Source organism: Aotus nancymaae, unplaced genomic scaffold (genome assembly GCF_030222135.1).
Source record: "Aotus nancymaae isolate 86718 unplaced genomic scaffold, 86718_ANA_hifiasm-v0.15.2.pri h1tg000076l, whole genome shotgun sequence".
NCBI classification, from domain to species: Eukaryota; Metazoa; Chordata; class Mammalia; order Primates; family Aotidae; genus Aotus; species Aotus nancymaae.
Window position 1 is genome coordinate 6,587,984 of NW_026988491.1, and position 13,728 is coordinate 6,601,711.

Genomic DNA, 13,728 nt, shown 5'->3' on the forward strand with positions numbered 1-13,728 from the left:
AACAAAAAAACTAATGTTTTGTAGTGACATCTTGCAAAAGAAGTTAAAGTTGGGAAGATCAGTGAAGCCAAAAACAAAGCCCATCTCAGGAGGGCTGATTCATGCCTTGTATTTTAACTGTGTTTTGAGTTTTAAAATAAAGGGGATTTAGATTAATGACTGTTTTTTCTTTTACAGTTTCTACACATCCAAAAGCCAGCTCTTTTGTAACAGTTTCACCCCACGAATAAAACTGGCAGGAAAGAAGGTAAGTTTTTATTTTTGTTAAGATGGGGTCTTACTATGTGGCCCGGTCTTACCTTGAGCTCCTGGACTCAAGCAGTCCTCCTGCTTCAGCCTCCCAAAGTGTCAGGATTACAGACTTGAGCCACTCGGCCCACCCAAGAAAGAGGTTTCGTCAATCAGCAGAAAGCCTTTGTGGACAATCACACATTGATACGGTTATTTTAGTCCTGAGGTACCCTCTTCTTCCCCCACGGTCATGAACAGGGTTAAGAAATTCATCATTAGATAAATAAATAACAAGGCCAAGGCCAGACTGCATGAAATGCCTTTGGCAAAAATACAACCAATTAGTTCTTTTGTTTGTTTCAAGAATTCATTTTATTATTATATGACTGTTGTATTCCGATGCTGAAGTCACTCAGATACCAGTGGGGATAAAGATAAAGACGCAGATATGCATTGCAGCAAAGGGGGAATATGATAAAAAGGTCAGATCTTAAGAGTAAAGAAATGAAAATTTTGGCTGAGTGCAGTGGCTCTTGCCTGTAACCCCAGTGCTTTGGGTGGCCGAAGGAGGAGGACTGTTTGAAGCCAGGAGTTTGAGACCAGTCTGGGCAACAAATGTAGTGAGACCCCATTTCTACAAAAACTAAAAAAGAATTAGCCAGGTGTGGTGGCACATACCTGTAGTCCCAGCTACTTGGGAGGCTGAAATGAGAGGATTGCCATCACATGCTAGCCTGGGTGACTGAGTGAGATCTTGTCTCTAGAAACAAACCAACCAAGAAAATAAATGAAAATTGTAACAAGAATGGGGATTCTTTTTTTCTTCTTTCCAAAGAGATTTTAAATACATTAATAATTATACCACATGCTACAAAAATTGTGGTGAAATTAGCACTTGAGTACCCGGTTGGTGTACGATACGTTTGCAAAGCATTTCAGCCATGTGTATTGAGAGCAAATGTTTATGCTGTTTGACCAGGCACTTCCATTTTTGGGCATGCAGTGTAAGGAAATAATTGAAGTGATTATATGCAAATACATCTGGGTTTAGTTTTATTTATAATAGTTGACATTTTATTTATAATAGAGAAGTTGAAAACAATAGGGCAATGGTTGAACTATGAAATATCCACTTGATGGAATATATTTGCAACTGATAAAAATGCAAGTTTTTTTGTTTGTTTTTTGTTTTTTTTTGTTTTTTGCAACTGATAAAACTGCAAGTTTTTTTGTTTGTTTGTTTTTTGAGACGGAGCCTCGCTCTGTTGCTCAGGCTGGAGTGCAGTGGTGTGATCTCGGCTCACTGCAACTTCCACCTCCTAGGTTCCAGCAGTTCTCCTGCCTCAGCCTCCTAAGTAGCTTGGATTACAGACAGCTAATTTTTGCGTTTTTAGTAGAGACAGGGTTTCACTATGTTGGCCAGGCTGGTCTTGAACTCCTGACCTCGTGATGCACCCACCTCATCCTCCCAAAGTGCTGGAAATGCAGGTGTGAGCTGCTCCACCTTGCCTAAAAATGCAAGTTTTATGAACTTGAACAAGTGATTTTGTTTGTTTGTTTGTTTGTTTTTTTGAGATGGAGTCTTGCTCTGTCTTCCAAGCTGGAGTGCAGTGCTTGATCTCGTTTTTTTTTTTTTTGAGACGGAGTTTCGCTCTTGTTACCCAGGCTGGAGTGCAATGGCGCGATCTTGGCTCACCGCAACCTCCGCCTCCTGGGTTCAGGCAATTCTCCTGCCTCAGCCTCCTTTGATCTCGTTTTACTGGAACCTCTGCCCCCTGGGTTTAAGCAATTCTCGTGCTTCCCGAGTAGTTGGGATCACAGGTTCCTGCCACCACACCCGGCTTTTATATTTTTATTGGTGGTGGAGTTTCACATGTTGGCCAGGCTGGTCTCAGACTCTTCAAGTGCCCTCCTCCTAGCCTTCCAAAGTGCTGGGATTATAGGCGTGAACCACTGCATCTGACCAGAACTTGAAGAAGTGTTTTTGATGTACTGTGAGAAGAAAGGCAAGCTGTTATGTTTGCAAGCCCCACACCTTAGTGCTCTGATTCCCTGCCCTTTCCTAGTAGAGCTGAATTCGCTGAGGGTTGCTCCATTTTCGCTGTGTGTCAGGGCTACTTCTTTCCTTTTCTTTTTTTGGTGGGAGGCCTGTTAATGTTACTCTTCTAATGCGGGGGGGGATATTAATTTGGATCAATCTGAGGAATCCTAACATAAGCCATGTGAAATAGTGAAGTAGTGGGAGATGGGAGTCTGTTCAGAAAGGACATCTCTTACCTTTACCACAAGCATTCTCAGCAAAGTAGGACATGGAAAAACTTCTCTGCACCATGATTATTTTATTTTATTTTTTGAGACAGAGTCTCGCTCTGCTGTGCCCAGTGCAGTGGCAGGATCTCAGCTCACTGCAACCTCTGCCTCCTGGGTTCAAGCAATTTTGATGCCTCAGCCTACCCAGTAGCTAGGACTACAGGCCAGCGCCACCATGCCTAATTTTTTTTTTTTTTTTTTGAGATGGGGTCTCTCTCTGGCCCAGGCTGGAGTGCAGTGGCGTGCGTCATCTCAGCTTGCTGCAACTGCTGCCTCCTGGGTTCAAGTGATTCTCCTGTCTCAGCCTCACAAATAGCTGGGATTAGAGGCATGCACCACCATGCCCGACTAATTTTTGTATTTTTAGAGGAAACAGGGTTTCATCATGTTGGCCAGGCCAGTCTTGAACTTCTGACCTCAGGTGATCTGCCTGCTTCGGCTTCCCAAAGTGCTGGGATTATAGGCATGAACTATCATACCCGACCACTGTGATCATTCTAAAAAAACAAGAGTTAGTATTGTTATGAGAGGTTTCAAAAAAACCCCAATGAGATTTCAAAAAAAAAATTATATAAATAGAGATGGGGTCTCACTGTGTTGCCCAGGGTGTTCTCAAACTCTTGAACTCAAGCGATCCTCCCACCTTGGACTCCCAAGATACTACGATTATAGGCATGAAATACTGTGCCTGGCCTTTATTTATTTAATTCGAAAAAGATTTTTAAGAAAATATAAAAAGTGATAGCTCTATTAGTTTTTTTCCTCTACCCTTGTTCTTCATTTCGGCAAATTGGGTGATCTACAGAGTGCTCAGCTCTGGTTCATGTAGGCAGACAGGTGACAGCACCATGGTGAAGGGGGAAGCATGCAGCATTTGGGTCAAGTCTGACCTAGCCATGGTGGCACAAACACAGCAGTGGATTGACCAACAGTCTGAAGATCCTGGCTTACGGCTGGATGCAGTGGCTCACACCTGTAATCCCAGCACTTTGGGAAGCCAAGGTGGGTGGATCACAATGTCAGGAGTTCAAGACCAGACTGGCCAACATGGTGAAACCCTGTCTCTACTAAAAAATACAAAAATTAGCTGGGCATGGTGGCTCGTGCCTGTAATCACAGCTACTTTGGAGGCTGAGGTAGGAGAATTGCTTGAACCAGGACCTGGGAGGTGCAGATTGCAGTGAGCCAAGACTGCACCACTGTACTCCAGCCTGGGTTACAGAGCGAGACTCCATCCCAAAAAAAAAAAATTCTGGGCTTGAATTTTGGTTCTGCCACCTGGTGAATGTGGGGCTTTGGATAAAGTTCCTTATTCTTTCTCCAATTGAATATCCCCGCTTGTAAGGGGTAGTCCGTTGCCTCACTGGACAGGGTTGTAGAGTCAACAGATGTGATGTGGGAATAAAGGACCATGGGAAGTAGGTGTCAGATGTTAGCTCCTGCCTTTCCGTTAGTTACAGGCTCTCTTCCCTGGGGAGCAGCACATACATATTGTCCCTTGTGATAAGTTCTTTTCTAGTGAAGGAAGGAGTGATTAATTATCTGTTTAATTTTCAGCCTGCCTCTGAGAAAGCGAAAAATGGCCGTGATACATGTAAGTATTTTTTGAGATATATTTTTTCTCGCTTTTAAAAAAGATTCAGCTGACTGGGCGCGGTGGCTCACGCCTGTAATCCCAGCACTTTGGGAGTCTGAGGTGGGAAGATCATCTGAGGCTCGGACTTCAAGACTAGCCTGGCCAATTTGGTGAAAACCTATCTCTACAAATATACCAAAATTAGCCGGGCATGATGGCAGGTGCCTGTAATCCCAGCTACTTCCAAGCCTGAGGTGGGAGAATCTTTTGAACCTGGGAGGTGGAGGTTGCAGTGAGCCGAGATCGTGCCATTGCACTCCAGCCTGGGCAGCAGTGAGACTCCATCTCAAAAAAAAAAAAAAAAGAGTCAGCTAACCCATGGCAACAAACAAAAGTATGTGAAGTCACATAAAAAGTTCATGGAAAGTTCAGGAGACCTGAGTTCCCTTTGTGTCATGTTTGCAGGGTCCCTTAATCACCTTATATTTTTTCCTGTCAACTACAAAATGAAAAAACCTTATTTTTCTTTTCCGTAGACCATTTGTAGGGATCAGGTAGAAAGTTTTAAAGTACTGAACATATTAAGATGATTTATTTTACGAAGAGTCACAAAAGAATGAATGCTACCCATACCTTGCCTTTATTTAGTGCTATTCTATTTCTGTATTGCATTGACATACAGGACATTTAATCTCAACTTGATGAATGGGTTGTTATTCCATTTTTTCAGGGAGGAGAGGATGATCACCTGTGCCTTGCAGATTTTGGTGAAGATTCTCTGAAGGCATTTGTTTGAAATGTATTTGGATGACAATTTGTATTATTTGTGTATTGCAGCTCTCAGGCATCTGTTTGAAATGTATTTGATGACAATTTATATTATTTGTGTATTTCAGCTCTCGGAAGTCCAAAAGAATCTGAGAACGCCCTTCCCATCCAAGTAGATTATGACGCCTATGACGCTCAAGTGTTCAGGCTACCCGGCCCATCCCGGGCTCAGTGCCTCGCCACCTGCAGGTTTTCTGCCAGATTCACTTGGGGATGCATATAAAAATTGTGTTCAATAGTGACCTCTAAGAGAGCAACCTTGAACATCTTTTCTTGTTTTGTTTTGTTTTTTGAGATAGAGTTTCCCTCTATTGCCCAGGCTGGAGTGCAGTGACATAATCTTGGCTCACTATAACTTCCACCTTCCGGATTCAAGCGATTCTCCTGCCTCAGCCTCCCAAGTAGATGGGATTACAGGCACCCACCACCACACCTGGCTAATTTTTGTATTTTTGTAGAGATGGGATTTCACCATGTTGGCCAGGCTGGTCTTGAACTCCTGGCCTTAAGTGATCCACCTACCTTGGCCTTCCAAAGTGCTGGGATTACAGGCACGAGCCACTGCACCTGGCCTTGTCTTGGATTTTATGCTTATGTTTTGTTCTTTATTATTTTTTTTTTTAGAGACAGAGTCTTGCTCTGTCACCAGGCTAGAGTGCAGTGGCATGATCTTGGCTCACTGCAACCTCTGCCTCCCGAATTCAAGTGATTATCCTGCCTCAGCCTCCCAAGTAGGTGGGATTACAGGTGTACACCACCGAACTGGCTAATTTTCGTATTTTTAGTAGAGATGGGGGTTTCACCATCTTGGCCAGGCTGGTCTCGAACTTCTGACCTCGTGATCTACCTGCCTCGGCCTCCCAAAGTGCAATACTATATAGTCTTGGGGAATTTTTATATTTTTTAGTAGAGACTGGGTTTCAGCACGTTGGCCAGGCTGGTCTCAAACTCCTAACTTCAAGTGAAGTTGGCCTCCCAAAGTGCTAGGATTACAGGCATAAATCACCGCACCCAACCTCGTCTTAGATTTTGTGCTTATGTTTGTATTCTTTATGTTTACTTTCTTTTTTCATGAATAAGTGAAACAGAGCTCTAGCTTATGTTTTTTTCCCAGTTGACCAAGTACCATGAATCAGTTTTCCAGATTTCTAAACTCTGTAGCTTTAAGGACAACTGAGTAGAATAGTATTATGTTTCTTAATTTTGTGGCAAATGAACTTAAGAGTGACCACATGCTTGTTTTCTGTTCTTTTCCCTCATCCAGTCCTACCTGAGAATGCTTAGAGCTCAGAATTAAGTGCTGTCAGCAGCCTTTCTCTATGTGTCGATGCTGCTTGGGAGCTCAGTAAGAGCTTCTTAAGGGCTTTTCTTTATAGTCTTTAAAAATGCTCTCATAGTTCAAGATTGGTTTTCTTTTGTCTAATCAAAGATGACAAGACCTGGTGTTTCAGGTACCCAGGTTGTCTTTGAAGGCACAAATTGTGTCTTAATTAGTGCTCTACCCTCACACATGGCTAAGCATATACTGGTGTTCAGCTATTTACTGTGGAAGGATCAAACAGGAAGTCAGTACTTGGAATCTGTTTTCAGGCTCTGTTTAAGCTCTTACTAAAAAAATCCTTACAGGAGGAGAGGGAGCAGCTCTGATGCCACAAGGGCAGCCCTTGGTGGGCTTATTCCTTCTTTCTGAGCTTTTGCTACTCTATCAGGTTTCTCTCCTTTTGATCCTTTTTCCTGTTGCTTTTAGAGGCTTTCCCCTTAGGAAATTTTATGTTTTAATAAGGGTATAAATATTCCATCCAAAATTTAAATGTGGGAGAGGCGATGAAACAAGGCTGGCAACATGGTGATAACTGTTCATGATGCTAGTCTGTATTTGAGCATGTCTGAGCATTTCCTAATAAAAGTTTAAAAATGGCCGGGTGCGTGGCTCATGCCTATCATCCCAGCACTTTGGGAGGCCTAGACAGGTGGATCACTTGAGATCAGGAGTTTGAGACCAGCCTGGCCAACATGGTGAAACCCTGTCTCTACTAAAAATGCAAAAAAAATTAGCCGGGTGTGGTGGCAAGCGCCTGTAATCCTAGCTACTCAGGAGGCTAAGGCAGGAAAATTGCTTGAACCCAGGAGGTAGAGGCTGCAATGAGCTGAGATCACCCCCCTGCACTCCAGCCTGAGTGACAGAGTGAGACTCCATCTCAACAAAACAAACAAACAAAAAATCCCAGGCAGCCTGTATTTTTTTCAGTAGTACATACTTCAGCATAAGTTTCTTTCTTTTTTTACATGTTATTTATTTAGTGTCACCCCACCTGGCACAAAGCTGATTAGTATATGTTTCAACAAATATGAGTTAAAAAGAACCATTATTACAGTACCATTATTATTGGTAACAAAATTAACACCAATCCCTAAATGTCCTCTAATAGCCAGTCCATGTTCAGTTTTCCAAATTGCCTCAGAAGTGTGCTTTTGCAGTTAGTTAGTTTGACATGGGACCTAAACAAGATCTACTTTATGCATTTTGTTATGTCTTTTTTTGTGTGTGTGACAGTAGAATGTTTTGCTTGCTTCATTTGGCTGATTTGTGCACTGTAATGTTTAAGTTTTCCTTTATTCTGCAGATTTCCTGTAAATTGGCAATTATCTTTGGAAGCTTGATTAGATTTAGATTCAAATTTGAGGGTGAGAAGACTTCTTAGGCACTGTGTAGTTTATCTCACATCACATCATTCCTCTCTGGTCATTCTGTTTTTAGTGATGTGAGATTAATCAGTGGGAACAGGTGGGGTCAGCCTGGAGCCTTCATTTCTTTACAGCTATGTTTCTAGGACTTTGGCTGCTTGAGGATTGTCTGTCATATTCCACTTCTCTTATACAATATCTCAAGCTGTTCAGGGTGAAGTACCACATACGGGTTTCCCACTCGTAGATCACACTGGGGATTTTTGTTCCTGGGTTCCCAAGTGGCTTGGGCTGGTGATGGGTTTTGGAGTTTTAACCTGAGGTAGGACAGCATCCCTTGCTTGATGGTAACTTTTTGTTTCTTGCCTGGCAGGTCTGTGCGAGAGCGAGAGAGTCACAGTCGAAAGAGTGCCAGCTCCTGTGATGTTTCATCCAGCCCTTCCCTACCAAGCCGCACACTGCCCACTGAGGAAGTGAGGAGCCAGGCTTCTGACGACAGCTCCTTAGGCAAAAGCGCCAACATCCTGATGATCCCACACCCCCACCTGCACCAGTATGAAGTCAGCAGCTCCTTGGGCTACACCAGCACTCGAGGTCAGAGTGCTGAAACACAGACAGAGCTGGGGACATCTTCCTTAATATAGTGGGTGACTGGAGGTGGGAGGATTGGTCAGAGGTGGGGTGTAAATCCCACATCTTAATTACTTCTATGCCAGTGCAGTAGGTACAAATCACTTTAGTTGTTAGCTGTGTATATATTATACATTTTTTGGTGATAGAGTACCCAGGCTGGAGTTCAGTGGTGTATTCACAGCTCACTGCAGTGTGGCCTCGAACTCCTGGACTCAATTGATCCTTCCACCTCAGCCTCCCAAGTAGCTGGAACTATAGGCATGCTACCATACCCAACTGATTATTATTTTTTTTTATAGAGATGGAGTCTCACCATGCCCAGGCTGGTCTTGAACTCCTGGGCTCAGGTGATCCACCCATCGGCCTCCTAAAGTACTGAGATTACAGATGTGAACTAATGTTATTGCACCCTGCCTATATTATACTATTTTTGTGTTTACCCTTTCTTCATCTATCATTGTAACTGTATACCTTTCCATATGTTAATGGAAATCTTTTCTTAGGCCTAGGGTCAAAAGGGTTTATTTCTTTATCATTTCCATTTGTGCCATATGTAAAACAACCTCTGTTGTAAGTTCCATGTTAGTTTCTAATTTACCAGCCAGGTGCAGTGGCTCACACCTGTAATCACAGCATTTTGAGAGGCCAAGGTGGGTGGATCACTCGAGACCAGAAGTTTGAGACTAGCCTGGCCAACATGATGAAACCCTTTCTCTGTTCAAAATACAAAAATATAGCCAGGCGTGGTGGCAGGTGCCTGTAATCCCAGCTACTTAGGAGGCTGAGGCATGAGAATCACTTGAACCTGGTTGGCATAGGTTGCAGTGAGCCAAGATTGCACCACTGCACTCCAATCTGGGTAACAGAGGGAGACTCCATCTCAAACAAAAAAAAAAAGTTTCTCACTTACCTGTTTTTTTTTTTTTAAACTTTTATTTTTTTTTTAAACTTTTATTTGCATTTACTTTGTGCTGAATTTATTCCCATGCCATCAGTTTTTGTTTCTTCAGTTTCTTTCCTTTTTCCTTTTTTTTTTTTTATTTTCTGAGACAGAGTCTTGCTCTGTTGCCCAGGATAGGGTGCAGTGACATGATCTCAGCTCACTGCAACCTCTGCCTCCTGAGGGTTCAAGTGATTTTCATGCCTCAGCCTCCCAGGTAGCTGGGATTACAGGCACATGCCACCACACCGGCTGGCGTGATCTCAGCTCACTGCAGCCTTCACCTCCCAGGTTCAGATGATTCTCCTGCCTCAGCCTCTTGAGTAGCTGGGACTACAGGTACACACTACCATGCCCAGCTAATTTTTGAATTTTTAGTAGAGACGGGGTTTCACCATGTTGGCCAGGATGGTCTCTATTTCTTGACCTCGTGATCTGCCTGCCTTGGCCTCCCAAAGTGCTGGGATTACAGGCATGAGCCACTGTGCCCGGCCTAATTTTTGTATTTTTAGTAAAGGTGGGGTTTTGCCATGTTGGCCAGGCCGGTCTCTAATTCCTGTCCTCAAATGGTCCACCCGCCTTGGCCTCCCAAAGTGCTGGGATTACAGGTGTGAGCCACTGTGCCCAGCCTTGGGATATCTTTTTCTTTATGTTCAATGTCCTTTTCTGGTTTAGGAATATTTTGTTCCTTTGCCACAAGGATCATCTTGGTGTGGCAGGGGGATCTCATGTATGGGTTAATCTGATGAGCTCTGTACATCAGGCAGCACATCTTGGGTGCTTTGTTCACCTGGACATGCTCATTGACCAGAGAATCTGCACCTAAACCCATAAGTTTGGCATGACTGTGCATTTTTAAGCATGTGTAGCAAAAATTCAGTACACTTTGTGGGCTCCTAACCCTCTGTGCAGCCATACTGTTTGGCCTGGGAACACCTCGTATCTCCATCATTGTAATGTGGAAATGGTACACATTGTTTCCGTAAAGTGACATCTTTCATATACTTGGTGACTTTTTGTATATGCATACCCTTGATGGCCTGAGCAGTTTCATGGGTGATTTCTTTTGTTTGTTTGTTCATTTGAGTCAGGGATTCACTCTGTTGCCCAGGCTACAGTGCAGTGGTGCAGTCTTGGCTCACTGCAGCCTCAACCTCCTGGCTCAAGTGATTTTCCCACTTTGGCCTCCCAAGTAGCTGGAACTACAGATGTGTACTAACACACCTGGCTAGATTTTTAATTTTTTGTAGGGACAGTCTCAATCTGTTGTCCAGGCTGGTCTTGAACTCCTGGGCTCAAATGATTCTTCTACCTTGCTCTCCCAAAGTACTGGGATTATAGGAACAAGCTACTGCACCTGGCCTGTACTCATCTTTTTTTTTTGTTTTAATTGGGTTTTCGTCTTTTATTTCCTTAATAACTAACTGGACTATATTCTTTTTATTTTGTAAGTTTAGAGCATCAATTTATTAATTTACAATGAATAGTAAAACTTTCATGGAAATCTGAACATTCTCTTCTTACCTGCAAAGCATCTTGAGGAATGAAATGCAGTATTACAATGTATGAGGTTCTGTGCTAGGCATTGGATAGATAATGTCCTTGGAGTTTGCATCTGCTGGGCCCACTTTCTCATCTGGGTGGATGCTTAATGAACATGGGATACACACAAGCAGAGTTGGTTGTAGATTTCAGCCCTTTAATCCACTCAGACATGCTGTCTCTGTCTCCCACAATAGGACCTGTCTGCCATTGTATCAGACAGGTGGAGTCTAAATATCATACCATCTCCTTGCCTGACCAAGGCTGGAGGCATTCATTTCTTCATTGTTTTTTGCTCAGTAATTTTTTTTTTAGCATAATAATATTTGATTGCTTACTCATGTTCCAGTCCACTAAGTCAGTGGAGGGGCTTCTGATCCACTCAGTTGTTCAGGAACTCGGGTTCCTTTCATCCTGGAATGCCTTGATTATCAACGTTGGTCTTGTAGGTTGCCACAAAGGGGAAAAGAATGCAGATCATTCATGGAGATAATTGTGGTCCAGGCCTGGAATTGAAGCATACCACTTCTGTCTGTGCTCTGTTGGCTGGAACTAAGTCATTTGAGTTTGCTGCAAAAGGGCTAGGAACTATAGTCTTATGTCTAATAGGAAAATCAAATGGTTTTATAGTGAACACATTGACTAGCTCTGCCAGGATCTACCCTTCTGGTCGCCACATAGCTATTTTTGTTGTTCCTCTCTCTTAGAGAATATACTCATTCCTTCCCCAAGGGAGATAACTCAAGTCCCATCATTCAGTCATTTCTTCTAGCTCAAAGTTCAGGATCTCCAGGCAATATCCTTCCCGTCAGATTTGGTTGTGACTTCATTGTGCCAGTAATTTAGAACCAAAACTCCCTTCTCCCAAGTATTTAAAAGCAAACAAATACAAACATTTTATTTCTTTATAGTTTGACAATTTTACTGATTTCTCTCACTCCCTGACATTTATGATGCCCATGATTCTTGTCAGCCTTGGCTTATCAGTCTGCCTAGTTCTGGTTTCACTGCAGCTCTGTGCTTTTTCTTTGTGACTCAACTCCATGATAACTGGCAGATGTCCTGGAGAACATGATGGAGCCACCACAGCGAGACTCCAGTGCACCAGGGAGGTTTCACGTTGGCAGTGCAGAATCCATGCTGCATGTTCGACCTGGTGGATACACACCCCAGAGAGCACTGATTAACCCCTTCGCCCCCTCTCGAATGCCCATGAAGCTCACATCCAACAGAAGGCGGTGGATGCACACTTTTCCTGTGGGTAAGTCAGTTGCTTAAAAGAGAGCCTTGAACTAGGAGCTCTTAGCCCTGGTCCTCAGTGTCAGTCACCCATGTGTCCTTTGTCAGGTGCCTCTGTTGCTCCACCAGTAAGATGGAATAACCATGCCCACTTTGGCTGTCCCAGGGGTTCTTTTAAAGATCCTTGAAGATGCACTTGGGAATAGGCTTTGTAATGAATTAGCTGTATAAACCTGAGGACTTGTTTGTTTCTTTCCTTTCCTTTTTTTTTGAGACAGGGTCTCACTCTAGTTGCCCAAGCTGGAGTGCAGTGGTGTAATTTGAGCTCACTGCAGCCTCAACCTTCATGGCTCAGGTGATTCTCTCACCTCAGCCTCCCAAGTAGTTGGGACTATAGGCACGTGCTACCACGCCCAGTTAGTTTTTGTATTTTTAGTAGAGACAGGGTTTCACCATGTTGCCCGGGCTGGTCTTGAACTCCTAGACATGAGCAATCTGCCTGCCTTAACCTCCCAAAGTGCTGGGATTACAGATAAGAGCCACCACTTCTGGCCCTTTGCTTCTATTTGAGAGGAAGTATGCATTGCCATTGCTTTCTTTCCTAAGTTGGATGTCCCTCATTCTTGTTCATTCCTTTTTCTCTTCTCTCTCTTGAATATTGATATCCTGCCTTGGTTACAGGGAGTTATATTGTTTTGTTTTCTCTTAGGTGTCTCTGACAATGGAAAAAAATCTCCCCCCCAAATTAACTTTTTTTCCTAGTCCATTCTTTTTTATCTGTATTCTGTCCTAAAGAAGATGACAGTAAGCTTTTCTCAAGCTGTGGCTAAAATTAAACTTTAGCTTAATAGGCTCTTATTTAGCTGGAAAGGAACAAATGCATTAAATTCCAGTTTGTTTTTTTGTTGTTGTTTGTTTTTTTCCGCTCTGTCACCCAGGTGCTCTGTTACTCAGGCTGGAGTACAGTGGTGCAATCTCAGCTCACTGCAACCTCTGCCTCCCGGGTTCAAGTGATTCTCCTGCCTCAGCCTCCAGAGTAGCTGGGATTACAGGCATGCACCACCATGCCTGGCTAATTTATGTATTTTTTAGTACAGATGGAGTTTCATCATGTTGGTCAGGCTGGTCTTGAACTCCTGATCTCAAGCAATCCACCCGCCTCCCAATGTCCTGGGATTAGAGGCGTGAGCCACCATGCCTGGCCAAATTTTTATTTTTATTTTTTATGGAAACCATCCTGCTGAATACCTGGAAATGCCTATTTTCTTTTGCACTTGCCTTCAATATTTGAAAGTTAAGTAAGTGAGAAATAGATATGAGTCATTTGGCTGTAATTGGGGGTCATGCCTAACCCTCTTTCTGCACCCTTATCTCTGTTATAATCAGTCACACTACTTGTTCCTTTCTGTGTCCTTTCCCCTCCATTATTATCTCCACTGGCTCCCTTCTAGGTCACTTAGAACTCTTGGTGTTTCTTCAGTGACCTTCAGCTCTTCGTGCTTCTGTGCTTCTCCTCATCACAGTCTTCATGCACACTTTATTGGAACCATATTCTGCAAATAATTTGCTTTGCTTCTTCCTCCTGTTTACCTGACCTTCCAATAGCCAAGGCCCTCCTTCGTCAGTCTCCTCTAACTTCCTCATTCCTATCCTCAGAGGCTCTCCTCCTTCTTGGCTAATTTTGTGGTCTGCGCATTTTGCCTCTTTCAGGTTTGGGATTTCACAGATATCATTTCACTTACCC

General features: G+C 43.3%; 1 protein-coding gene across 16 annotated transcripts in view; it reads left to right on the forward strand.

Moving 5' to 3' along the window:
• The window catches only part of DEPDC5 (DEP domain containing 5, GATOR1 subcomplex subunit), a 153,180-nt gene that overhangs the window by 49,435 nt on the left and 90,017 nt on the right, over positions 1 to 13,728 (forward strand). For 15 of the 16 annotated variants that reach the window (XM_064367924.1, XM_064367927.1, XM_064367930.1 and 12 more), the window contains exons 18-22: positions 178 to 247; positions 4,099 to 4,135; positions 5,014 to 5,134; positions 8,004 to 8,224; positions 11,803 to 12,006. In XM_064367924.1, the coding sequence (XP_064223994.1) occupies positions 178 to 247; positions 4,099 to 4,135; positions 5,014 to 5,134; positions 8,004 to 8,224; positions 11,803 to 12,006 (653 nt within the window). Of the gene's footprint in view, positions 1 to 177; positions 248 to 4,098; positions 4,136 to 5,013; positions 5,135 to 8,003; positions 8,274 to 11,802; positions 12,007 to 13,728 lie in introns of those variants that run through there. The other variant, XM_064367934.1, reaches the window with a different exon arrangement.